Source organism: Felis catus, chromosome E1 (genome assembly GCF_018350175.1).
Source record: "Felis catus isolate Fca126 chromosome E1, F.catus_Fca126_mat1.0, whole genome shotgun sequence".
Classification (NCBI taxonomy): Eukaryota; Metazoa; Chordata; class Mammalia; order Carnivora; family Felidae; genus Felis; species Felis catus.
Window position 1 is genome coordinate 19,246,642 of NC_058381.1, and position 26,583 is coordinate 19,273,224.

At 40.5% G+C, this 26,583-nt stretch overlaps 1 protein-coding gene across 11 annotated transcripts in view; it reads left to right on the top strand.

Moving 5' to 3' along the window:
• Positions 1-2,910: 2,910 nt before the first annotated feature.
• NF1 (neurofibromin 1) overlaps positions 2,911-26,583 on the top strand; it is a 248,922-nt gene continuing 225,249 nt past the window's right edge. For 3 of the 11 annotated variants that reach the window (XM_023243526.2, XM_045044227.1, XM_023243527.2), the window contains exon 1: positions 2,913-3,198. In XM_023243526.2, coding sequence (XP_023099294.2) covers positions 3,139-3,198 — 60 coding nt within the window. In that variant the 5' untranslated portion in view covers positions 2,913-3,138. Of the gene's footprint in view, positions 3,199-26,583 lie in introns of all 11 variants that reach the window. The other 8 variants (XM_023243534.2, XM_045044229.1, XM_023243529.2 and 5 more) reach the window with 5 other exon arrangements.

Sequence of the window (26,583 nt, forward strand, 5' to 3'; positions counted from 1 at the left end):
AGTGAGGTAGCTCTCTTGCTAAGGGCAATTTCTGGAAAGGGATTCAGTTGAGAGCTGGCCACTAATGCTCCCTGCAGCTGGGAAAATTGGTGGCTCAGCTGTGAGGTGCCCAGCACTCCTTGGGATCCTAGAACAAGGGGTGGGGGGGGGGAGTGTGTGGAGGGGTGGGAGATGGGTAGAATGTAGGCAATGCTCCTGGAACGAGACCCCTGAAGACAAAATTGGCAGAGACTGCCGTGTGACCAAAACAGAGAGAACAACTGGAACAGAGAGAACTGCTGGATTTATTTTATTTGGATTAATTTTATTATTTTTTATTTGAGTAGAGTTGACAAGAGTGATGCATTTAAACCTATACCAAGTGCCAGTAGTCCTCTCGAACACTCTTGTGTTGGACCATGCAGAACTGGGATGTTAGGGCACGGTCTAATTCGCTTCTACTCTGAAGCCATATCCTTCCTAGCTCAGAGCCAGTCAAGCTGGTGCTCAAAATTCAGACAGCAGATGTAGTTTGTTTGGCTGCACAAGGTTTTAAAAAATGTGAAAAGGCTGCCACTATGTAAAAATTGGAAGGGTGTACATGTAAACTCAGATTTCCAGCTTCTATTGATCAAGGGGAAGATGGAGCAACCCTGGGTCAGTATTCTTGCATGGCGGCAGTAATTGAGTGACAGCTGCCCCTTTAACTGGGGGGATGTGCCCCTTAGTTCACCACAGTATGTATGCGTTACCTGTTTTGGCATTTTTGGGTAGAATCCCTGCTGTGGTATGCACTCCCTGACATGGTGCATGGTCTATACAATAGGTGTTTGGGCGCTTACTATTGATTCAGCAGAATGGAATGAATTTAATTGGAGAGGAAGTCGGAGTGAAGCCTAGTGTTAACACTCCAAGTGTTATGAGAAGCTTGGCAGCCAGTGGGGGCAACAGGACAGGAAGTGCAGATTAGGATGAATTAGTGAATTAATGCTGGCTGGAGCCTGAGAAAAGCAAGAGCAGAGGGCCAAGGACTGAAGTTTGAGTGTTTTTTTGCCTAGAGTTAGGGAGGAATGGGGAATCTGGGGAAGCAGAGGAAAGAGAAGCACAAAGGGACCTCAGGAATGGAATGCTCCTGGAGCCAAGGGAGCCGAGGGTTTAGATATTTGCATCCAGGCTAGGGAAGGTGAAGGGAATAGGCAAAGAGCCATGGCAACAAGAAAGTAATTGGGAACTCTCAGAGGAAGCATGAGAAAAGGAGAGGAGGACTGCAGGTCTGGAAGTTTAGCAGTGAAGTACAGGCATTGGGATACTCTCTGGAGGTACGAGTGAGAGCTTTTTGGGGGGTTTTCGCTGGGAAGGGCACAGATGGACATTCATTTAACATCCTTTTCTTTAACATTGTCACCATCATTTCTGACATCATCTAAAAGACATTAGTTGGTATTCATATGGCATCCTTAGAGAATGGACAACAGAGCCACCTAGACCCTTTCCTCTCATTCTAGTGGAATGAAGTATTAATTTAATATGTATTTTAGACAATCACCAGCCAGCAAAGGTTGGAAACTTCTCTCATGGATATCTCTGTGCATGGGATACTGGCTTAGAGAATTTTTTTTTTTTTGTAGTAAATGTAAAATACTAGTTTTGCTCTGCCTTATCACCTGATTAGTTATCATATCATGCGGCCTAAGTGGCTGATTAGTGTGTGCTCAGAATGTGGAAACTCATTTTAAGTATCCTAAGTAAAGTGTATTGAGGAAGATAATCTCAAAAATAGCTCATTCCAAAATTCATGTCCGATATAGGTAGATCATTGTTTTGGATGTAATCCTCTCCCTGGAAAACCAATTTCACACGAAATCATTTTAACTGTGGTATTAAGGGTATAGGGAACCCCATTGTTTCTGGAGAACCAGTCTGTCTCTACTGTCTTTGGAGTCAAACCACCTGGGTTTGCATGCTGACTCTGCCACCTACCAACTCTGAGACTTCAGGCAAATCTGTTAGATGAGGGTAATACCTATTGGAAAGGTTCATTGAAAGATTTAAATGAGATGATGAATGTTGAATCAATGTATGGAAGCCCTTAGAGGATTTTTGAGGATGGTGCAACTTGAATCTGTATCAACCGTGCAAAAGTTTTATTAACTTGGATGCCTATCTGTTCAGCAGAGGAAGTCCGGACTGCATTCCGGAGTCTGAGCACTTTGACCGCCATCGCGTCTAGGAACTGGGATTTAACACAGACAGTTAAAAAAAAAAAAAAAAAAAAAAAAATTGTATCTGTCTTGGCCTTATTTCCCCCGTTTCTCAGCAGTTTATACTAGCTAGCTACGAAGGACCTGAAACCGGAGATTGTGTACTTTATTTTTTTGTGAGAGCTTAAGGCAGAGAGGGACCCTCGCACAGCCCCCCAGATCAGCCGCAGAGATCTGCGCCCTGGGAGAAACGCTAGCTCCGCGGCCCCCTAACTTCCAACCCGGGGAGCAATCCAAACCCTGAGGCCGGCGGGGGAGGGGGAGCCTCTGGTGGCGGTGGGGATGCGAGCGGATGCTCCCGGGTCGGCACGGACCGTCGCCGGCCGAACCCAGAGCCAGAGTCTAGGTGAGCCCGGCGGCGAAGAGGGACGCGCGCCTCCGGGCCCGGAGGAGTTAGGTGACGTCACCTCCAGGAGGACTCGCTTTTTCATTAATGAAACCGGCCGGCACGGGCGCATGCGCGGCAGGCCGCCTTCCCTCTCGCTTCCCCCTCCCCTTTCCCAGCCGCGCTCTCAATCTCAAGCTCGCTCGCTCTCCCTCTCCCCGGGCCGTGGAAAGGATCCCACTTCCGGTGGGGTGTCATGGCGGCGTCTCGGACTGTGATGGCTGAGGGGAGACGGCGCTAGTGGGGAGAGCGACCAAGAGGCCCCCTCCCCTCCCCGGGTCCCCCTCCCCCGCCCCCCTTCCCCCTGCCTCCTCGCCAACGCCCCCTTCCCCTGTCCCCCTCCCGGCTCGGCGCAGGCCCCCCATCCCCACCCCCGTGGGAACGTTCGGAGCCCGCACTCCTCGGACCCTCTCCTCGCCTCTGCCTTCACCTCGGCCCCCGCTCCCCGCCCTCTTCCCGGCCCTGGGCGCCGGCCGGCCCGTCCCTCCGCCGCCCCCCGGCCGCGGGGAGGACATGGCCGCGCACAGGCCGGTGGAATGGGTCCAGGCCGTGGTCAGCCGCTTCGACGAGCAGGTAACGGGCCCTCGGCGGGCGGGAGGTGGGAGCGAAGTGGGGGTGGGGGCGGAGTGGGTGAGGGGAGGAAGGAGCAGCCGCCTCCCCCGCGGCTGCCTCGGGCTCTGGAGGAGAGGAAGGGGGGAACTAGAGGGGGTGGCCTAGGGGGGAGGTGCGGGGAAGGAGGGGACGGCTGGTGGCTCGGGCTCCCCTTCCCTCCTAAGTCGGGGGGTGGGGCCTCTTCCCTGACCACCCCTCGGACCCTCCATCCTCTTTATCCCAGCCCTTCCGCTTGCTAATGAGGATGAGTGACCTGGGGGCGCTTGCAGGGGCTCTCCATCTGGATTTAATCATTTCCCCCTCCCTTACTTTTGTTTGTTTGTTTGTTTGAACGGAGGTGGGTAACGTTTAGGGGTTTCCTCCTCCCTCAGTGGACCTCCGAACTGGGGGTGAGTCCCTGGAGGAACCCCCAGGCCTGTCTTGTGTACCCCCAATGGGAGAACGATAACATCCCGCCCCTCCCCCAGTTTCTTCAGCTTCCTCTCTTGGACGGGGAAGAGTAGAAGCAGGGAAAGCACAGGTTTTCTTACTTTCTGCTCCCTGGTCTCAGCCTGCCCTGAGAGCTCCAAGTGCACACTCAATGCACATCTCTTTGGTACCCCACTTGGGCGTCCCCCCATATCCTGATGAGACAAGACTGGCATTTACATGTTGTAGTAGAAACCATGGTGCTCGTTCCCTTCTGCTTCTGAAATATTTTTCCCTTTTTTTTTTTTTTCCTTCCTTGAGAATTGCAGTTTCACCCTTTATTTTGCCAGCGGTCTGAGAATGTGAATAGGGCTTTCTTGAGTGAGAATCTTGGGGAGTAAGGGGAGCAGGGTGCCAGGAAAAGTGGGAAACTGCGTCTGAGCCCCTGACAACGGAGAGCAGGGACAGCTGGGATGTGGTCCGGGAGCCGATAATTCTGCTGCTGTTGTGTTGTTGTTTTTAACTCTCACCTCTTGGTTCACAAGAGAACTTTCATTGAGAATATTTGGGGTGGAAAAATAAAAGTTTCATAGCTTGGGGAGGTGCCTTTTTATTCCTTGAGCTTCACACGCTGGATCCTGAGGCTGATCAGAATGAATGCACACGGAGCCTTTTGTCAGTGGGAATTAGTTTAACTTTGTGTTGCTGTGGTTAGCTGGGGATAGTTTAAAGGGATGCTTTTTTTGCAGCTGCAGTTCTGCCCTGGGCTTCCTGTGATGAGGGACATGTTAAGGTTGAATCAATCTATTTTGTTGACTGGATACAATCATAAAAGTGATTATGGGAGCTGAATGGAGGGGCAGGGGAGGGCTCCACTTTTACTGGATCCACAAAGGTTTCCTTACAGGACTCCCAGTGTTGCTGACCTACCCGAAAGATGTTTGGGATAGGCAGCAGGATTGAGAAGGAAGTTGAAACTACCTAGGTAGAATAGAATTACAAAGCTGTCAGGGGCTTGTAGCGTGTTGTTTCACCCATCCCTCTTCTGCTTCCAGACCCAAAAGCTTGTAAACCAACTGTACTACTGATCTATCTGAGGAAGTAAAATGTTACTGCATACATTGCATTGTGTTATTGATAGAGCATTCGATTTAAAACTTGATAGAAGAGACTTTATGTAATCTTGAAAAAGGATTTTAAAGGCACACGGAAGAACCCCAAGTCTAAACCTTGGGGACAGCATAATATGGATGCAGGAATTTGAAGTGTTCACACTACCATTGTTGTTCTCCAATTTTTTCATTAGTTTTTTTCCCCAATTTTTAAACTTTATTTCTTCACTTCTTACCTGTTGATCCCTAGGCTTATCTGCCACCTACAAAAAATATATAGTTTTCTAAATTTATTAATTTTTTTTTAACGTTTATTTATTTTTGAGACAGAGACAGAGCATGAACGGGGGAGGGGCAGAGAGAGAGGGAGACACAGAATCGGAAACTGGCTCCAGGCTCTGAGCCATCAGCCCAGAGCCTGACGCGGGGCTCGAACTCGCGGACCGCGAGATCGTGACCTGGCTGAAGTCGGACGCTTAACCGACTGCGCCACCCAGGCGCCCCTATAGTTTTCTAAATTTAAAAGAACGGTTCTTATTATATTCCCAGTAACACAAGTAAATATTTCCTTCTTTTTGTCTCCAGTGTTAAAAGACCTTAGGCTTTGTTGTTTGCGTTGTTATGAATATTGTGGAATCAAACTCGCCACCATCTGTTAAAAATTAAGGATGTAAGAGTTTTCAACGGAAGCATTTTTAATGTATTCCTTATGTTGTAATTAAGAGAAAGATACATAGGGCAAATTATTCCTCACATTCTTCTCTTAGGTTAAAGACCACTGACTTTGCCATACAGAAGTCTAAGGCTTTTCAATGTTTAACATAAAGTACTTACATACCTTAATTTACTATAGTAGTAATAAACGTTTAATTCAAATTAGAGATTACCTTGAGGTTGGAAAGTGAGAAAACCGAGGCACAGAGATATTAAATGACTTTCCAAGGTCACGTAGCAGACCTAATAACAAGAGCCTCAGTACGAAACGTATTGAATGCTGAACAATCAGGGATACTTTTTCTGAAAAGTATCTCATAGGATTTGTTTTAATAACCCCTTAAGTATAGTTAAGGGAGAAGAGTTCACATTTTTATTGAGGGGAGAAAAAGCCCCACGTGTAGGGAGAGGTATTTGTATAATTAGTCTCAGCTATTTCTAAAAGTTTTAAATTTGGGGTATATTGTCTGTACTTTGTTTCAGCGGGTCCAGAGGGATACAGGCTGCTTTTTATTACAGCTAAGACATGTGTATGTTGAGCCCGAGAGCATATGCAAGTCTAAAGGTAGCAACTCTGTTTATGACTGAATTGATGGTTTGGTTGGACTTCTAATATTTGTGGTGATGTAAGCAGAAATGCATTACTAGCCACTGCCGATAACGTTTTGTACTCTGATGGGTATTGCTTGGCAACTTGATGCGGTAGACCCAGTTAAGAGAAGTGGCAGTGTTCCATCTTGACATTTTGAGCTTAAGCCCTTATTTCCAAGTGGGTAAAATGAAATTGCTGTAACCTGCTAGTATTGCACCCAAACCTAATATTTATGGCCTAAGTTGAATGATTCTTACCAATTTTAAGAGTAATTATGTCCTTGGTTAGGGAAATGGCAGTTGCAAAGGTGGATGGCCAGAAAGCGGAGTGAATGTATCAGTTATTTATTTATTTTTGTAAAGAATGATGAGTTTAAAAAAAAAATAATGTTTATTTGCCGGAGAGTGGGAGACAGAGCGTGACTGGGGGAGGGAGGGAGAGAGAGGGAGACACAGAACCCAAAGCAGGCTCCAGGCTCTGAACTGTCGGCACAGAGCCCGACATGGGGCTCAAACTCACATTGTGAGATCATGACCTGAGCTGAGGTCGGACACTTAACTGACTGAGCCACCCAAGCGCCCCTGAGGTTTCTTTTTAAATGTTTATTCATTTTGAGAGAGACAGGGGGCATGCGCACGGCACGCACGCGTGCGCGCGCCCTTGCAAACACAAGGAGGTGGGGGAGAGGGAGGGAGAATCCCAAGTAGACTCCACGCTGTCAGTGTGGAGCCAGACTAGGGCTCTCTCTGTCTCACAAACCTTGAGATCATGACCTGAGCTGAAATTAAAAGCCCTACGCTTAACTGACTGAGCCATCCAGGCGCAGCTGAATCAATGTTATCAGTTACATCTTCGGCTTTTCCTTAACCTGCCTTTATGGTGCTGAATAGAACGTTTCTAAATTGATACTGGTATATTTTAGGCGTGTAGCTCTAAATTGTGGCTTATTAGGTTACTATTAATGAATTAGAGAAAACTTTGTCACATGCCCCACCTAGCTCTCTGTGCCCCTCTGGTTCTGTAGGACTTTGTTTCTGAAGTGGCATAGAAGAAAACTGTGCTTATTTGAATTTTTTTTTTTAACAAATTGAAAAAAAGGTATCCCCAAATGATTTGTTGTAAATATGTTCATTTAAGCACTCATGTATTCCATATCTGGTCAAGTAAAAACAGTATATACCCCCTCACCCCCCATATTTAAGAACATATTAGAGAATAAACTCTGATTTTTGATTTGAAACAATGGCATATCAGTTACTGTAAATTGGATGCTAGTTGGAATGTGCTTTGAATATGTCGTGTGAAACTCACGCAATATAAAATGATTGACAAATGTCTTTGAAGTTATACACCACATGTTAATTGGCTAAGTAGATTTGTAAAACTTTGAAGCTGTTTTGGATTAAAAAAAATCTCGTAGCTTTGTTTCTTAAAGCCTGGTCTGCCATTTTTATAAGGCCTTAAAGGTAGTTGAAAGTGAGTACTCTTTTGGTGAGGGGTATTTTGTGGTGAGGAAAAAATGCTTATTCTTTATTCTGGAATTCCTATTTAAAAAAATTTCTTCCAACTGATCCTTAATTAGTTCTCTATGCTCCCTCACTCCCCTTACCTTATTTAGCATCCGATTTAATTTTTGTGTGAGTGCCTTCCTTTTCACCTTCAAACTTAGTAAGATTTCTTTTCTCAAGCATTTACTTGGTCCTGTAGCTTTCTCTCAGTGGATCAATTTTTTTTTTCTTCTTTTTGTTGCCAGATACCTGCTGCCTCTTCTGTTTATCCACTCATTTCCTTTATAGCTGAAAACTAGCTTCTGCCTCTGCTTTCCTTCTGGATTGCTGCTTTCTTGAAAATGATTCCTTCTGGCAAAACATAGTGGTTTTTGCTCAATGGTAGTGCCGCTGTGGTGTTCTATTACCCCTGGAAACCAGTCTACTGGAATTCATAAGACACAGTACTGTCTTGTATGTCTGTATGTTTGCAGATCCTTATATACTGATGTGCTCATCAATCCTTGAACAGATTTGCTTTCCCTGTCAAACTATGCTGCCTGTCACTGAACTGGGATTCCTGAATGGGGTCTGAATTTTGTTCTGCTATTTACTTTCTCTGTCCTTATGCTAGCCATTAGATGTCTGTGGATCCTAGATTCTCCTCATCTGTCAGAAAAGAATCAACTAGAGAATCTCTAAGGTTCTCTATCTAGTTTAGATATTAGATGATTTTAATATTTTAACAGCATTTCCCTGTTGCCTTCACAGTCCATTGGGAGCTGACTCCACTTGATTTACCCAACTATTTCTCATTATGCCTCAGCATGCACCTGTGTCCCAGACAGGTTGGCTCAGTCTCTTCTGTATATATCATGCTTATTCCTGTCTCTCAGCCTTTGTTGATGCCAGCCCCTGCCTGCATGCTTTCATTCCTCCTTTGTGCTTTTAAAATTCCTGTCCATCCCTCCCTGTGCAGCTCAAGCTTCATTTTTCCCATTAAGTTTTTTTTTTTGGATGAAACTCACTGCAGTCTCACTTCTTGGTGTACTTGTCACCTGGGGTTTCTCCCCTCAGGAGGGTTGGTTGAACACAGCTTAGTATTTGCTCTTCTCTTTTTGTCAAATAGAGTGTAAACTTTCTAAAAAGCAAGACGCCTCAGTTAGCATCCTCATATAGTCACCCCAGTGCCCAGCATGGTTGTGAGCATATAGCACATCATTGGTGGAATGTTTTCTTAATATGATTCCTGGTTGAAAGGTAGACTGGTTAAAAGTAGTGATGACTTGGGCTTTGTTTTAAATGTAAATAACCAAATTTATAATGTAGTGTTTATAAATAGCCTAGGTCTTATAAGTTAAATGATATTTTACCTATGAATAGTTTTTTTTTGTTTTTTGTTTTTTTTGAAGAGAGCTTTAAGGAGGAACTTACACATATTTATATTTCCTCCCGGAGAGAGAACATGTTTTTTGAATCAAATTGCTTTAGATTTGATTAACTACCTTTGTGATCTTGGATTTGTCACTTTTAGTGGTAAGTCAGAAGGAAACTTTTTTGCAGTAGTCTGATAGGAAAATGATTGCAAAGAACTTTGAAAAATCTAGAAGGAATTCAATGTAGGATTTACACATGTTCTTTACAGCCTATTGACTATTGTGTTTTCACTAAATAAGGGAGATTGACTGGTCTCTGGATATTCCCCCAAAATGTACCTTGGCTGATATATATACCTTACTTTAGCATTCATTAACAAATAGTTACGGTACTGAGAGCATCTTTATGTATCATGGATCTCTGTAATTGATCTGTTTTCTTGCTTTATCATCTAATTTATAGCAAATGTATTATATGGCTTCTCAAGTTTAGCATGTTTAATATAAAAGTGTTACAAGGTGTTGTGTGAATTGGGCCAGCAATATTGTTTCATTTGATCTTAAAATAGTCCTACACTTTATTTTATTTGACATTTTGAACAGTAGGAAATTAGGTTCTTAAATCTGCTTCCTCTTCTTTTATTTCATTATTATTATTTTTTCATGTGTTTAGCATGGAGACTTTTGTCCTTGAAGGAAAGGTTAGTGATATATTACAATACTGTAGTGCCTTATTTTTAAATCTTTTTTCTTTGGATTGCTCGGGCTGCTATGGGGCGTTTTTGTTTTCATCTTCAAATTTGGTGTTTTGGGGTTCTATATAGACTCTTTATTGTTGCATTTTAACAACATGCTTTTAAGGGTGAGCAGTGTATTAATTAAGAACATGTGTTTTGCAGATGTGTTCCTTCAGCCTCAGTCTGTTCTTCATTGGGAGTTATGTGTGTGTATAAGACAAGGGACAGGAGGTATAAGAAGGCTCATTTTTTAAAAAAGGGAGTTTAAGGAGGAGAATATTCCGTAGAAGAAGTAGAAGGAGAGGTTTGTGGTCAGCTTAAACTGTTAAAAGGCTTAGAATCAATACTGAAGTAGAATATGGGCATCTTAAGGTCTTTCTCTGCAGAGGATTGATTTGTATTTATAAAAGCATTGGCTTATTTGTAGGACATCTTTTAGAATACCCCATTTTCTTGTGGGTGGAGAGGGAAAGATGAGACAAAGTTTGTTTTGACCTTGAAGAATAGAAAAGTTAAGGTGTTTTACTTTGTAGTGACTGTGAATTTAAGATTTCAGCAATTTGGGGCGCCTGGGTGGCGCAGTCGGTTAAGCGTCCGACTTCAGCCAGGTCACGATCTCGTGGTCCGTGAGTTCAAGCCCCGCGTCAGGCTCTGGGCTGATGGCTCGGAACCTGGAGCCTATTTCCGATTCTGTGTCTCCCTCTCTCTCTGCCCCTCCCCCGTTCATGCTCTGTCTCTCTCTGTCCCAAAAATAAATAAACGTTGAAAAAAAAAATTAAGATTTCAGCAATCTGTAAAATTTTGTATCATACTGTGTGCCAGGGCCTTCAGTAAACCGAGCACTCTGAGAGGTTGTACTGAAGAAAATTTTAACATTCTAGAATATGAATAACTGGAATTGGTAGCACTCTCATTAAAAAAAATATTTCTTTGAGAGATAGAGCATGAATGGGGAGGGGCGGAGAGAGAGGAGAGCGGGAATCCCAAGCAGGCTCCACACTGTCAGTGCAGAGCCTGATTTGGAGCTCAGTCTCATGAACCTTGAGATCACGATCTGAACGGAAATCACTTAATTGACTGAGCCACCCAGGTGCCCTGGTAGTGTCCTTATTAAGGTCTCTCCAGGGGCCTGCAGTAGACCACCTATTTGACCACCTCAGATATCAAATGCCAGTGATACATAGTTACATTCTTCAGTTCTCTGACAGTGGCTTTTGAACCATTGACTTTATCATCAAAAGAGCTTCTGTTGAGATAAGAAAACCCCAAGCTAAAATGGAATCCCATTCTATTATAATGGAGAATTGAAATTATCCTCTAAACCTACATATACTTTTTACTAGAAACGGCACTGATTACTTTGGAGTAGCAATAACTTGAGGTGCAAAGTTCCAGATTACATATTTTCTTTAAACCACAGATTGGCACTCTTTTGGTTTGGCTTAAGGTTGCCACTACAGTCTACAAGCTGTTGCCTGTTCCTCTTCATATTTTATAGCTTTGAGTTTTTTACCCTATTGAATTTCAGAGAACTTAACTTTTCCTGATGAAATCCTTTGCCCCTTCATTTCACATCCCCCAAACAGGGTGATGTATCTAGTGCAAGAGGCATGGAGTTAATTGAGTGAATAGCAAGAGTTTTAGACATTTACTTTAAAAGGTTTTTACCTAACTTACTTATTTTGAGAGAGAATGAGAGAGAGAGTGCACACGCTTTATTTTTTTTAAGTTTACTTATTTTGAGAGTGAGAGAGTGCAAGTGCATGCACGCAGGGAGGGGGAGGGGCCGAGAGGAGAGACAGAATCCCAAGCAGGCTCTGCACCATCAGCACGGAGCCTGATGTGGGGCTCTAACAAACCATGAGATGGTGACCTGAGCAGAGATCAAGAGTCAGATGCTTAACCATCTGCGCCACCTCGGCGCCCCCTAACGTATGTTTTTAAGAGAGTGTGAAAATGGGAGGCGGGTGGGGCAGAGGAAGAGGGAGAGAGAGAACTTAAGCAGACTCTATGCCCAGCGCGGAGCCCTACGCCAGGCTTGATCTTACGACTGTGAGATCATGACCTGAGCCTAAATCAAGAGTCAGATGCTTAACCGACTGAGCCACCCAGGCGCCCCTTACCTAACTTATTTTTAATCATAGTTTTATACCCAGATAGTGACTTTGTGGGTAATTACTGCTCATAGCAATCTCAGGTGACCCTTTTCAGTTTAATTGTTGACGACTTTCCTTGGGTAGTCTCCATAGTAATTTGGGCATGAGAAAATGTACCATCTCAAATTTGTGATGGCACTACACTGTGTAGTGAGAAAAAGAGCTTTTGAGTGTAGCTTTCAAGATAAGCTTGGACAAGTTACTTAACATCTCTGAACTTCAGTTTTCTGTTTTTATCATAAAATGGGGATTATACCTTCCCTGCTCACATCATGGGCTTGTTTAGTATCTTAGGTGTGAATCTTTCACATGAAAGGAAACTATAAACAGTCATAAAAATGTGTTACTGTGATTATCATACTATGCGGTATTTTTCTATCCCTTCTTTATGCTTTGTTATTATTATAGTTTCATATTATTATTATTACCCTGCATGAGGAAAAATAAAACTAGAGGTGCAGAGCAATTGTTCACAATCATATGACATGTAATTAATTGAATTTAAACTAGAGTGTGGGTGTTAATCCTTAGAGCAGTAACTTTTCAATAAATAGAGCTTTACAAAAAAGGTCTAAATTTTTTGAACAGATAGCACAAATATGTAAAATGAGGAATGTATTCTTCTTCCAAGTTGAGTTATTAGAGTTTACCTTTTATGTTCATATGAGAGTAAGTGGAAACCTTCTAACTCATCTGGTCATATGTTAGAAATAGATAAAAATAGACATACATTTTAAACATTATATCCTTGATTTCATTATTTATCATTCTTCTTTTCACCTTAGCAGAACTTCTTTGGCTGTTAGGACAAGTTGTAACATTGTTCCCCTTTTATTTAGTTTTATAGCATTGCATTATACTCACTGAAGATTTTTAGATGAGGAGAGATGAATTCTGAAGGTGAGAGAATAGAATTTGCTAGAATACCAACAGGAGCGTACAGATTATGTATTTACTTCATTTTTTTTTTTTAATCTTACCATTTGTCCACTTTTGTAAAGTTGGTTTTCAAACTTGAAGAACATTGCATTTAGGATTTGATTAAATTTGAGGCAACTCTAAACTTCAGTAGTATTTGAGTGCTTTATTCTATTGGATTCCTGGGTATTTCTATTTTCCTTCCTTCCTTCCTTCCTTCCTTCCTTCCTTCCTTCCTTCCTTCCTTCCTTCCTTCCTTCCTTCCTTTCTTCTTTTTCAGCACCCCCCCCCCTCCCCCATCTTGTCTTTTGGAATATCTCTTCAACCTCTGTCAGCTCAGGGCTGGGAAAGTGTTTTGCTTTTATACTCCAGGCAGGTCTTCCTTTTGGGTAATGGACTGAAAGGTGGGGGGGGGGGGGGGGGGCGGGGGAGCATTTGTGTTTCCTGTTATGTTTGTTCTTGGCCTCTGATAACTGAAGTTGCAAGTAGAGAATGGAAGAGGTAGTAGGTTTTGTTTTGGTCAAATGTTGGCAACAAAGATCAGTGAAGACCTGTGGTTTGGTTTCTACCCTGCCTCAACTGCCTTTGTGATATGTAAATCTAAATTCCAAGTTGTTTCATTATCTGTAAAACAGGAGAAATAGGATCTGACACTCTAAAACTTTTATAATTCTTAAAATGGATTGATTTTTGTTTCTTTTTTTTTCTTTAGAGCCAGCCCTCTAAAAAAAATAATTCCAGTCACTAACAGATTAGTCACAGATCCTTAGTTAGAAGGAATCTGAGATTATTATTATTAATATTATTATTTATTTTATTTTATTTTTTCAAATTTACATCCAAATTAGTATATAGTGCAGCAATGATTTCAGGAGTAGATTCCTTAGTGCCCCTTACCCATTTAGCTCATCTCCCCTCTCACACCCCCTCCAGTAACTCTGTTCTCCATATTTATGAGTCTCTTTTGTTTTGTCCCACTCCCTGTTTTTATATTATTTTTGTTTCCCTTCCCTTATGTTCATGTGTTTTGTCTCTTAAAGTCCTCATATGAATGAAGTCATATGATTTTTGTCTTTCTCTGACTAATTTCATTTAGCATAATACCCTCCAGTTCCATCCACATAGTTGCAAATGGCAAGATTTCATTCTTTTTGATTGCTGAGTAATATTCCATTATCTATCTATCTATCTATCTATCTATCTCACATCTTTTTCATTCATCCATCGATGGACATTTGGGCTCTTTCCATACTTTGGCTATTGTCGATAGTGCTGCTATAAACATGGGGGTGCATGTGTCCCTTTGAAACAGCACACCTGTATCCCGTGGATAAATGCCTAGTAGTGCAATTGCTGGCTGGTAGGGTAGTTCTATTTTTAGTTTTTTGAGGAACCTCCATACTGTTTTCCAGAGCGGCTGCACCAGCTTGCATTCCCAAGGAATCTGAGATTATTTAAATCCACTTCTGCAATAGCCTTGGCAGATGATTGTCCAACCTCTATTTGGATATTTATTTAAAAAAAATACAGTAGTAATTCGTGTTCATTGTAGAAATGCAGCAAATCACAAAAGAATGAATAAAAGTCTGAAATGCCACACTTCAGAAAGAACCGCAGTTAAAATTTTGGTACATAATTGAGTCTGCCGATTCTGAAATCAGAATGCTTGGGTTTGAATTCTTGGGCTCTGCTTTGCTATTGCTTCCTAGCTCTTGGCCAAGTTACTTCTTCAAGCTTCATTTTCTTCACTTGTAACAAAGAGTCAATGAAAATACCTAATCCACAGAAGGTGGTTGTGAGGTTTAAATTAGGAAATAATGTGTCAAGCATGTGGCAGTTTCTTGCACTTGGAAGGAACTCAGTAAATGTTTGCTACTGTTACTATTGTTAGGTTGTTTGAATTGAATGAGATACATTGTTTTATAATCTCTTTTAACATACCGGCATAATGTGAACATTTGCCCATTTGATTGCATTTTCTTTTATGTTTGTAAAAATTAAGGTATTCTTGGGGCATCTGGGTGGCTCAGTCAGTTGGGTGTCCGACTTCGCTCAGGTCATGATCTTGCAGTTTGGGGGTTCGAGCCCTGCATCGGGCTCTGTGCTGACAGCTCAGAGCCTGGCGCCTGCTTCCAATTCTGTCTCCCTCTCTTTGCCCCTTCCCCTCCCGTCCTCACACTCTCTGTCTCTCTCTCTCAAAAAAAAATAAAAAATTAAGGTACTGTATGTAATTTTATTTTTTTTCTTAATATTTAAAGAAATTTGAATTTTCTACATTGAACATGTTTATAATCAATAACAAAGTGAGTACATATTTTATAAAATATAGGACTTCCAATTAAATGTGAATTTCAAATAAACATGAGTAATTCTTTTTAGTATAAGTGTATTCCATTAACATTTGGGAAAGACTTATACTAAATGTTTATCCATTATTTATGTGAAATTCACATTTTTAAATGTTTATTTTTGAGAGAGGGAGAGAGAGACAGGGTGTGAGCAAGAGAGGGACACACACACACACACACACACACACACACACACACACACACACACAGAATCTGAATTAGGCTCCGGGCTCTGAGTTGTTCTACAGGGCTCGAACTCAAAAACGGTGAGATCATGACCTGAGCCGAAGTTGGATGCTTAACTGACGGAGCCACCCAGGCGCTCCTGAAATTCACATTCAGCTGCACATCTTATTTGCTAAACTTGGCAACTCTAATCTAAGTGACTTTAATATCAAGGTGGATCACCTATCCAACATCTTAATCTCCAACCCTCCTTGATCTTAATTCTAGTGACGGTGACCATAACAGAGATAGGGTCTCCAAATTCAGCTGAGTCCTTAATACTGTCCTGTATTGCCAAGTATCCTTAAACTGCACCCATTCTCATTTACTCCCATAGTAATTCTTATCTTCTCTATAATCTCAGTCTCTGATTCTGCTACCTGAATTTAAGGTCTCTATTTTCTTCTATCTCCTATGGTACCTCATTCCATTATTTCCCTTTATTATATTCTTCAACTTCTCTCATTAAAGAACAAGCCATTAGATGAAATATTGGCTCAGAGCCTTGAAAAGAGAGTTTAAACCTTTTAGTATGTGTGGCATACAAGACCCTACAAGATTCACTATCCACTTCAAACTTCACTTTCTCTGACAGGCTTCCCTGGACTGCCCAGTCTGAATTAAGAGCTCTGCTTACATGCTCCCACTGTACTCTATGCATCTACCATAATATTTGCCATAATTTTCTTACTGTCCTTCTCCCTTATCAGACTTTAGACACCTTGAGACCACGAGTTATGTCTTGTCCTTATTACCTCAGCGTTTACCACAATGTGCACGCAAGTGGAGGAGGGGGCAGAGAGAGAGACAATCCCAAGCAGGCCCCAAGCTGTCAGTGCAGAACTGGACATGGGGCTCGATGACTGAGCCGAAATACAGAGCCGGATGCTCAACTGACTGAGCACCCAGGCACCCCTTGACTGACTGACTGACTGACTGACTGATTTATTTAAACATTTTTTAATGTTTATTTTTGAGAGAGAGAGACAGACAGGCAGGGCGTGAGCGGGGAGGGGCAGAGAGAGAGGGAGACACAGAATCCAAAGCAGGCTCCAGGCACCGAGCCATCAGCCCAGAGCCCGACGCGGGGCTCGAACCCACGAACTGTGAGATCATGCCCTGAGTGAAAGTCAGATGCTTAACCAACTGAGCCACCCAGGTGCCCCTTGATTTATTTATTTTGTAACTGGAAGTATGTCAATCCCCTTTACCTACTTTGCTCATCCCCCACCCCTCTCCTCTCTGGCAATTACCAGTTTGTGCTTGGTTTCTGTTTTGTTTGTTCATTTGTTTGTTTGTTTTTAGATTCTACATACAAGTGAAATCATCTGGTATTTGTCTTTCTCAGTCTGACTTATTTTACTTAGCGTAATACCCTTTAGGTCCGTCCACGTTGCATAAATGGTTCAGTGGCGGTCAGTACTCAGGCATGCCATTTTTCATCTCTTTTCTCAGTATTTTTGTATATGAGAGTGTTACGTGAGATTTTTAAAAAAGTAAATGGCTTAAGAAAGGCTGAGCATCAGGTACACCATGTTTTTGCTACTCATCTGATCACCAGCGTAGTAAGCCTATTAGAGAATATTCATTGGCATAACCTCTAATGTTTGGAAGGGAGCGTGGACTGTGACGGGGACACATGGCTGCTTCCCCTGTTCCACAGGGCTCTGTATGAATCAGAAATGTGAGATGAGATAATGTATGTCAAGGTACTTTGTAAACTCACTTTATACAGGTAAAATTTCATTGTTATCAATGATCCTTCCTTCTGTAAGAGCTTAAACGTCATCTGCATAATAATCAGTCTTAGAATCATCTGGTTGTTGACATTAGATTCAGTCCAGAGGCCTGAAATCACATTTTCACCTTTACCCACCCCTGTGTTTTGACAATTGAGGCAACATTTTCTCATTCCCAGTCTGGCACCTTTCTATTTTTCATGAGTTCTCAAAGTTCACTGACAGTGTTTCCCTTTTCGCGTTTCTAAATTTTCTTGTGTGATCTTGGATTCGGTCATGTAGACTTGAATTCAGATAAAACAGGTGGGTGGGGTCTTTATGCTTTAAGAGTTCTGATGGCTTTCAACAATGCTCTTTTTCAAATGTGAAAATCATTTCAAATCATTTTGTTTTCTGGTAAAACAATTAGAAGTAAAATGGAATGGCTGTGCTTTTTCTCCTTTTGGTATTATACTGTGTACTCTAGTGGTTCTTCATCTTAATATATATTTTTTTAAAATTTTTTTTAACGTTTATTTTTGAGACAGAGACAGAGCATGAATGGGGGAGGGTCAGAGTGAGGGAGACACAGAATCCGAAGCAGGCTCCAGGCTGTGAGCTGTCAGCACAGAGCCCGACGCGGGGCTCGAACTCACGGACCGCGAGATCATGACCTGAGCCGAAGTCGGACGCTCAACCGACTGAGCCGCCCAGCCGCCCCTCTTAATATATTTTTAAAAGCCGTCAAATGTTTTAACGTTTTTCTCTTTAAGATATTTAGTGACTGAACTTGTAACTTTTTATACTCTTCTCACAATTTGTCTATCAGATGTAGCGTGTGTTCTTTCTTAAATGTCCTCTTGATATTGAACTCTGGGAGAGGGGAGAGGAGAGACAACTGGTACAGACACATTAGTTTATGTGGAAATGCCAGCATTATCAGATCACTTAAGACTCATGTTAAAAGTGTAGATTTCCTGGCCCCACTGAACATCTGAGTTCTAGAGGTATGGACAATGGGTTGCAGTTAAAAAGATCTCCATTTTGATGTCAAAGCTGGGTTTATGAATCCCTGCTGTATGATATGTGGGGGGACTTCCATGCATGGGTGGTGTTTAGTAGGTCATAGTATAGTCCTCGATGGCAACACAAGTAGGAAAAAACTGGATGAACTTTGAAAACCATATTATAAAAAATATTGGAGGGGTGCAGAAATAATGAAGCAGGTGAACTAAAATTCCAGAAGTCGAAGAATCTTGTGTAGGTGAGGAGAGGATATTTGCTGATTCTGGACACAGACCAGAGAAGAAGGATGAGCCAGAGGTGAACTGAGTCTTACTAAAGCTGCAACATAGCACTGATGGTCCACTTGCTGAATAGATTAAAATGATCAGCCTCTCTCATCCGTTTTGTCTAGCAGAGTAAATGACAAACTCTCACTGGGAAGATATGTTGTAGAGTTTCTGAGGTTCTTTCATTTAAAATATCCAGCATACACTGAACAATTTCTAAAAAATTGAAAAGGTAGAAAACTGTGATTTATAATCAAGAAAAAAAATAAACTATAGTTGTAGATCCACTGGTAATTCAAGTTAGCAGACAACAAAATGGACAAATGGGTGAAAAGTTGGAGAATTTCTACAAAGAATTGGAATCCATAGAAAAGAATTAAATGGATATTCTAGGAGTCAAAAACCTAACACTGGTTGCTAAAGGTCTTTCATTTACATGCTCATTGGAAAATCTTGGTGTACAGGACTCTAGGACCTTGCCTTACCCTTTGCCTGACTCTTCATTTTTCTAAACAAAACAAAACAAAACAAAACACACACATACAAAACAAAACAAAAAACCCAAACAAAAAAAGGGAAAGCAGGTCATTTGAATATACACAATTTATGTATGTTAGTAGACTATGTCTGTCTTGTTCACTGCTGTATTCCTAGGGCTTAGTTCAGCGCCTGACACATTAAAAACAGAACAAAAACGACAAAAACAAAAAGCTCATGGTATCCAAACTTATTTATTGGATGGATTTAATAGACAATATATAACCAAAGACAAGATTAAAGACCTTTTAGACAAGTCAATAGAAAATATCCAGTTTGAAGCACAGAAAGGAAAAAAATTGGAAAAAGTGGAACAGAGCCTAAGACATAGGTGGAACAGTAGTAAAAGGCTGAATAATGTATAACTGGAGACCCAGACTAGAGAAGAAAGATTAGCGTGGGAGCAGATATCTGCAGAAATAATGGTAAGACATTTTCCAAAACTGATGAAAGACATCAACCCAGAGATTCAAGTAGTTTAACAAACCCCAAGCAGGGTAAATACAAAGAAAAAGTACCCTTAAGCCTATCTTAATGGAACTATTGAAAAGTAGAGACAAAGAGAAATTCTTAAAATCTATGAGAAAGGACCAAGAGACACACTACTTTCAAAGGAACAGTAATATAACTGATAGCTAACTTTGAATACAACTGTGGAAACTGGGAAATAATGAAAAGACGTTTTTAGTGTCAAAAGAAAATACTGTCTCATGAAAATTCTGTTCCTAGCAGAAATACCCTTCAGAATTGAAGGTGAAGTAAAGATGTTTTTAGACAAACAGCTGAGAGAATTAATCATCAGCAAACCTGCTCTGTAGCAGTTACTAAAGGAAGTTCTTTAGGCAGAAGAGAAATGGCTCAAGTGGAAGGGTTAACACTATAGGAAATAATAAGGAACACCCAAATGGGTGCTAATAGGAGTTAGGTATACGCCCAATATGGATAAATACCAAACATATTGCCCCCCCCCCCCCCCGTTTCCCTTAGAAACTTTATTGGAACTTTTTGGGGATTTTATTTTTTATTCTAGAATGATAGAATTTCTATAAGCTTTATTAAGGTACATTTGCTGCACAATAAATTAACTGCACATATTTAAAATGTACAGTTTGATGAACATTGATATATGTACACGTTTGTAATAACATCACTGTAGTCAAGTTGACAAACGTTTACATCACCCACGCAGTTTTCCCCAACCCCTGTAGTCCATTCCTACGTCCCATCCCTAGACAACCACTAGTTGTTTTGCCCAGTGGATATATCACAAATCGTTCATTCATTCATCTGTTGATGGATATTTGGGCTGCTCCAGTTTTAGCTATTACACGTAAAGCTGTCTTGAAGGTTAATGTATGCAACCTTGTGTGGACATACTAGTACTTTCGTGTCTCTTGAGTAAATGTGAAGGAGTAGAATGGTTGGGTCGTATGGTGGGTGGGGGTGTTTACCTTTTCCAGAAGCTGCCAATCTTTTTCTTCCCCAAAGCGGTCGTACCATTTACAGCAGTATAGGAGAGTTCTGGTTGCTCCCTATCCTGGCCAAGACTTAACTTTCCTTAAAACAATTTTTTAATTACAGCCATCCTAGTAGGCGTGAAGTGGTGTATCATGGTTTTGATTTGCATTTCGCTAATGACTGATGATGCTGAGCATCTTTCCCTGTGCTTATTTACCATCTGAATATTTTCTTTGATGAAGTGTATATTCAAATCTTTTGCCCATTGAAAAAAAATTTTTTATTGGGTTTTGAGAGTTTGTTAATATATGCTGAATACAAGTTCTTTATGAGGTATGTGATTTACAAATATTTTCTCCTTGTTTCTGGCTTGTTTTTGTTTGTTTTCTTCTGAAAGCATCTTTTGAGAGCATATGTTCTTTGCTGAAGTCCAATTTATCAATTTTTTTCTATACAAAAAAAAGATCATGTTATTGATGATATATCTAAGAAACTTTTGTCTAACTCAAGGTCACAAAGATTATTCTCCTATGGTTCCTTCTGGAATTTTATTATTTTAGGTTTTACACTTAGGTCTATGACTCATTTTTAGTTAATTTTTGTACTTGGTGTGATTTCATATGCCTATTGTTTTGTCAATCCACATAGTGTTCATTAATGAATCCTTATAGTAAAATTTGAAATCAGGTATGTAAATCCTTCAACTTTTTCTTTCTCAGGAATGTTTTAGCTAGATCCTTTGCATATCCGTGCACAGTTTAGGATTAGTTTGTCAATTTCTATTAAAAAAAAGCCTATTTTGATACAGATTGTGGTGAATCTATATATCAGTTTTGAGAGGATTTCATTTTAACAGTTTTAATTCAGTTTCTGATTATTGCTAATATATAGAAATACACTGATTTTTTGTTTGTTGATCTTTGTTTTTAGTGAGACCGTAGTGTTTAGTGTTTTGTTTTGTTTTTTTAATTAAAAAATTTTTTTAATTATATTTATTTTCGAGAGGCAGGGTGAGACAGAGCATGAGTGGAGGAGGGGCAGAGAGAAGAGATACAGAGTCCGAAGCAGGCTCCAGTTTCCCAGCAAGCATTCAGTACAGAGCCTGAAGCGGGGCTCGAACCCACAAACCCTGAGATCATGACCTGAGCCGAAGTCGGACACTCAACCGATTGAGCCACCCAGGCACCCCAGCGTTTTGTTTTTTTAAGGACAATTTTGATTGTATCTCACAAAAGTCAACATATTTGATAGTCTAGTTCTCTGCTTGACATGTAGAAACTGTAATAAATGTAAGGGTTCTTTCTGTTGTTCGATTGTAAAGGAAGAATGCACCTGGGCAGTGTTGACAGGAGCAAGATGTAAACAGGAAGAATAAAGTCTCTTGTCCATCCTCCAGTCTTACACTCTCTCTTTAGTGGCCCCTTGCAAGTGCAGAGCCTTAGCAAGGAGCCAGCTGGCAAAGGAGAAATGGAGTTAACGTAGTTACCCACCATCAGAAAACATAGTACAGAAGGGTAGATGTGAAGATGAGAGATCGCGCTTAGCAATGCGCACGGTCCACCCCTTTGGCTACTCAGTAGCTATACCTCCTTTTGTCAGATATTTGATCTTGTGTACAGAAAACACCCTGTGCTTTTGACAAAGAAGGTAGAAGTCTTCTTTGTACAAATGAATACATCCTTACCTTTTCCCAAAATAAGGAACAAAGTCCCAGTATTTAGTGTATCCATTTCTGGGTGACATCCACACTATCCATTTTGAGGCTGTTTTTAATTATTTCTCAAATTCGTAGTGCCATCTGAATATCCTGCTATGTACAGGCTAAATTGTAAAGTTAACCATTGCTAATGAAATTTGTGTAACATTGAGAAGAGAGAAGAAACTCATTTACACACTCATGCAAAATCCTTTATAGTAAGCAAAGAAGAACATACGTACAAATGTTGGAGACCTTGCTTGTGTTAACTAGTTGAGAGATTGTTGTTCATTTTTATAACTACTTTACTCTGCCTATTTGTTCCATGTTTCTTTTGCCCTTGTTCAGGACTTTAGCAGGTGGATAACTCACACCTTCTTTAGGGAAGAATATAAGCCCTCAGAGGTCCTGCTTTATGTGTATTTCCATTAACTTTTACTATTGTACGTGTATAAGATATATTTCAGAGAATCCTCGGGGTTCCAGAGTTCTCCCTGTCCCCCTTGTGTAGCGGTAGTCCAGGATCTCTTAAGTAATCCAGATGAATTATACCAGCCAGTAGAATGACTACTTTGCCTGTTGATTTAATGCTGTGGTTCTCAACTGAGGGTAGTTTTGCCTCCCAGGGAACATATGGGAATGTCTGGAGGTACTTTTAATTCACGTGACTTTGGAGGGTGATATACTGGTGGGTAGAGGTCAGGGTGCTGCCAAGCTTCCTATAATGCATAGGACAGCGGCCAACAGCAAAGAATTATGCAGCCTAAAACGTCAGGAGTGCTGAGATTGAGAAATCTTGATTTAATGGCACAGAGTCCGTGTGATCGTGAAGCAGTTTCAAGTTCCAATTTAGTTGGAACCTAGTGGTGTCATTCCTTCCTTGGGAACCCAGGCCTTGAAAACGGCAGACCTCAAAGTTGTGGGCACTGGAAGCAAGAATTCTGCTAATGGGGTTTTTAGGGAAAATAGCGAGAGAAACCACTTCTACTTATACCTCTTGACCATCAGGTACATGTGTGCCAACTATGGGAAAGCAACATTGTATATTAGTTATTGCTTCAAAGCGTATAGTTGAGGATTTTGTTTTAAACCAGCGCTGTAACTGAGTCTTCAGCAGGCCATTCTATTAGTCTGTTAGACCAACTACATCCAACTGATAGGGTATGTGTTAAGACCAGTGAATTAATTCCAAGGTCCACAAGTCCATCCCTGTACTATTTTCGCTGTGAAATGAGTTCCATGTTTTATTTTGCTTGAAGGGGAACTATTGGCTAAGATACCTAATTTCAGTTGCCTTGTGCTCCCTAAATTGTTGTCTGCTAATGGACCAAAGGACCATTTCCTCTATAATTTCATTTGCATATTAGTTTTCAGATAAATGGAAGATTAGTGTATTATGGAAAGTATTTATTTTATTTTTAAAAATTTACATCCAATTAGCATATAGTGCAACAATGATTTCAGGAGTAGATTCCTTAATGCCCCTTATCCATTTAGCCCATCCCCCCTCCCACACCCTTTTCCAGTAACCCTGTTTGTTCTCCATATTTATGAGTCTCTTATACTTTGTCCCCCTCCCTGTTTTTATATTATTTTTGTTTCCCTTCCCTTATGTTCATCTGTTTTGTCTCTTAAAGTCCTCATATGAGTGAAGTCATAGGATTTTTGTCTTTCTCTAATTTTGCTTAGCATAATGCCCTCCAGTTCCATCCACATAGTTGCAAATGGCAAGATTTCATTCTTTTTGATTGCCGAGTAATACTCCACTGTATATATATGCACCACCTCTTCTTTATCCATTCATCCATCGATGGACATTTGGTCTCTTTCCATACTTTGGCTATTGTTGATGGTGCTGCTATAAACATGGGGGTGCCTGTGTCCCTTCAAAACAGCACACCTGTATCCCTTGGATAAATACCTAGTAGTGCAATTGCTGGCTGGTAGGGTAGTTCTATTTTTAGTTTTTTGAGGAACCTCCATACTATTTTCCAGAATGTCTGCACCAGCTTGCTTGCATTCCCATAAAGTATACATTTTGTAGTATCAGCAGATTTCCTCCCCTCTGGCTATAACAAAATCATTTTAGCATGGGAAGGAAATGGTTAAAAGTAGACTAGTGGGTCATCTCCATATGAAGTTAATAGGACTTAAGCCTGGAAGCTGGTTTTCTGTTGGCTTTTTCCTCTTCATGATAATTCCAAGTTTATTTTGACCTGTATCTTTCTTTTTTTATGAATGAAGTTCTCTTTCATTCAGCCTGATAGTAAATGGCCATTGGTAGGTACATGACTAAATAGCTTAGGCTTCTGTCTTGAACTAAGTTGTAAACTAAGTACAGTGGCAGGTGCTTGAACTCTGTTATTTGAAAAGCCTCTTCCTTCCCTGGGATGAGTTTAGGATTGTTTTAAATGTCATGTTACAACCAGCATGTAGAATCTTTGCCATTCAGAAATTGTTTTCTCAGCTTCAGGAAGGAGGTGAAGCCTGGATTGGAATTTTCACTGCTGACTTTTCTTCTGCAACTTTTAGTTATTAAAACTTACAATTTAGATTATTTTGTCAGTATGTTTCTAAAAAGTTGGATTCCAGAGGTAAACATTATAAACATTTGGCTGTGCCCCTTTGGATTCTACTATTTAGGTGTCCATTTTAATTTTCAATATCAACTGCATTGTTTCTTCACATAATTGTAAAAAGGGAGATTCAGAAAGTTGGTTGATGACTTTTTAAAGAATTATATTAGAAAATGTTTATAATTGAATATTATTTAAATATTAGCTAAAATGATGCCCTGGAGGCAGACTGGTTTGGTAGGTAAAAACCAAAACATGTTTTATTATTCCTTTTCTCTTTGTGTCTGTGTGCACACATGTGTGTGTAAGAAGCATTTGACAATAAGTTGTAGGCATCATGGTCCTATACTCTTAAATACTTTAGACTCAAGAGTAAAGAAGGACCTCTCTTAACTATAATTCTAGAAGTCAGGAAATGTAACATTAATAACAATACTGTTCTCTTTAATACACGGTCCATATTCAAAGTTTGTCAGTAGCAATTTCCCAAATAATTTACATACTTTGAAAATCTGTTTTTCTATTTTATCAATTTCCTGTGTTTTGTTTTATTTTTTATTTTTCTAATGTTTATTTTTTAGAGAGAGAGCATGTGTGCGAGCTGGGGAGGGGCAAAGAGAGAGGGGACAGAGGATCTGAAGGGCTCTGAGCTGACAGCAGCGAGCCTGATGTGGATGTGGGGCTTGAACTCAGGAACTATGGGATCATGACCTGTGCTGAAGTCAGATGCTCAACTGACTGAGCCACTCAGGTGCTCCCCTGTGTTTTGTTCAATAGTGATTTTTGAAGGGATTCCTTTTTTTTCTCCTTTCTCCTTTGGGTTTCAGATGTGGGAATTAATATTCAATACTGTAAACTCTACATAAATTGCATACCATGTTTCTCATGCTTAGGCATGTGTAACCTGAGTCTGAGTTTGTGTGCTAGGCTCCAGCACTTAAGCATACTTTGGGCAGTCTTTTTGAAACAGGATTTTACTTAAATTGCTTTTGGAAAAGGATTTTAAAATTTAAACAAATATGGCTATATTATGGAATAGAACACAACATTTTGCATCTCTTTTTAAGATAGAGCATGAGACTTCAAAGGAGTCATTTACCCCCAATAATTGGGGGTCAGAATCAGGCCAAATTTGCTTAATTTAGGGAAAGTGTCCCCCTTTAAAGGTTAGGTTGATGAAGCCTAGGCACTTGGCTGTTTTAAAAATATTTAATGTTTGAAGTTCTTGCATCAGTAGTTTTAGTGGAAGTCATCACAATTTTGAAATAAAAATGAAACAGTAATTATGCTCATGTTAGTGAGAGGAATGATACTATATGAGGCATTTCATCAGAGTATCTCTGTCCAGCTCAATAATGGATGCCTTGAGTTTAGTGTAGATCACCCACTGTAGCTAGTTTTCTTTTTTATCCCTATTAAATTGGAAAATTATAACTTGTGATTATTGCTTGTCAGAAATAGCAGCAAGTGTTTGAATCTGTTTAATAGCTTTAGATATTTGTATTGAATGTGAACTGAAAAATTATGAAGAGATTTTTCACCAACAGATGCTTTTAATGCTTTGTCAGATGCTAAATTGATGTACATTATTAAGCAAGAGCTGGGAGATTGAATGTACCATCCTAGGAGACAGGGACAAGTAGCTTCCTATTTTACTGTTGGATTGTGCTTGTTCCAGAAAGTTTTTTTTTTCCCCCCTGTGTGTGTGTGTGTGTGTGTGTGTGTGTGTGTGTGTGTGTGTTAGAGGAGGAATACTGTTTCTATATTTTTCTTTTGGGGAGATATATATTTCTTTAATTACAAATCTTTCTGATTTGCAAAAGGTAACAGATATATTTGAAGCTCTGGGCACTCCTCCCTGATCCACTTCTCCCCTCTCCAGTGTTTACTACTGTTCTGGAGTTGATTTGTACTCTTTCTGTATATGTATGTTTATTCTTTTTTTTTTTTTTAAATGTTTATTTTTGAGAGAGACAGAGACAGAATGAGAGTAGGT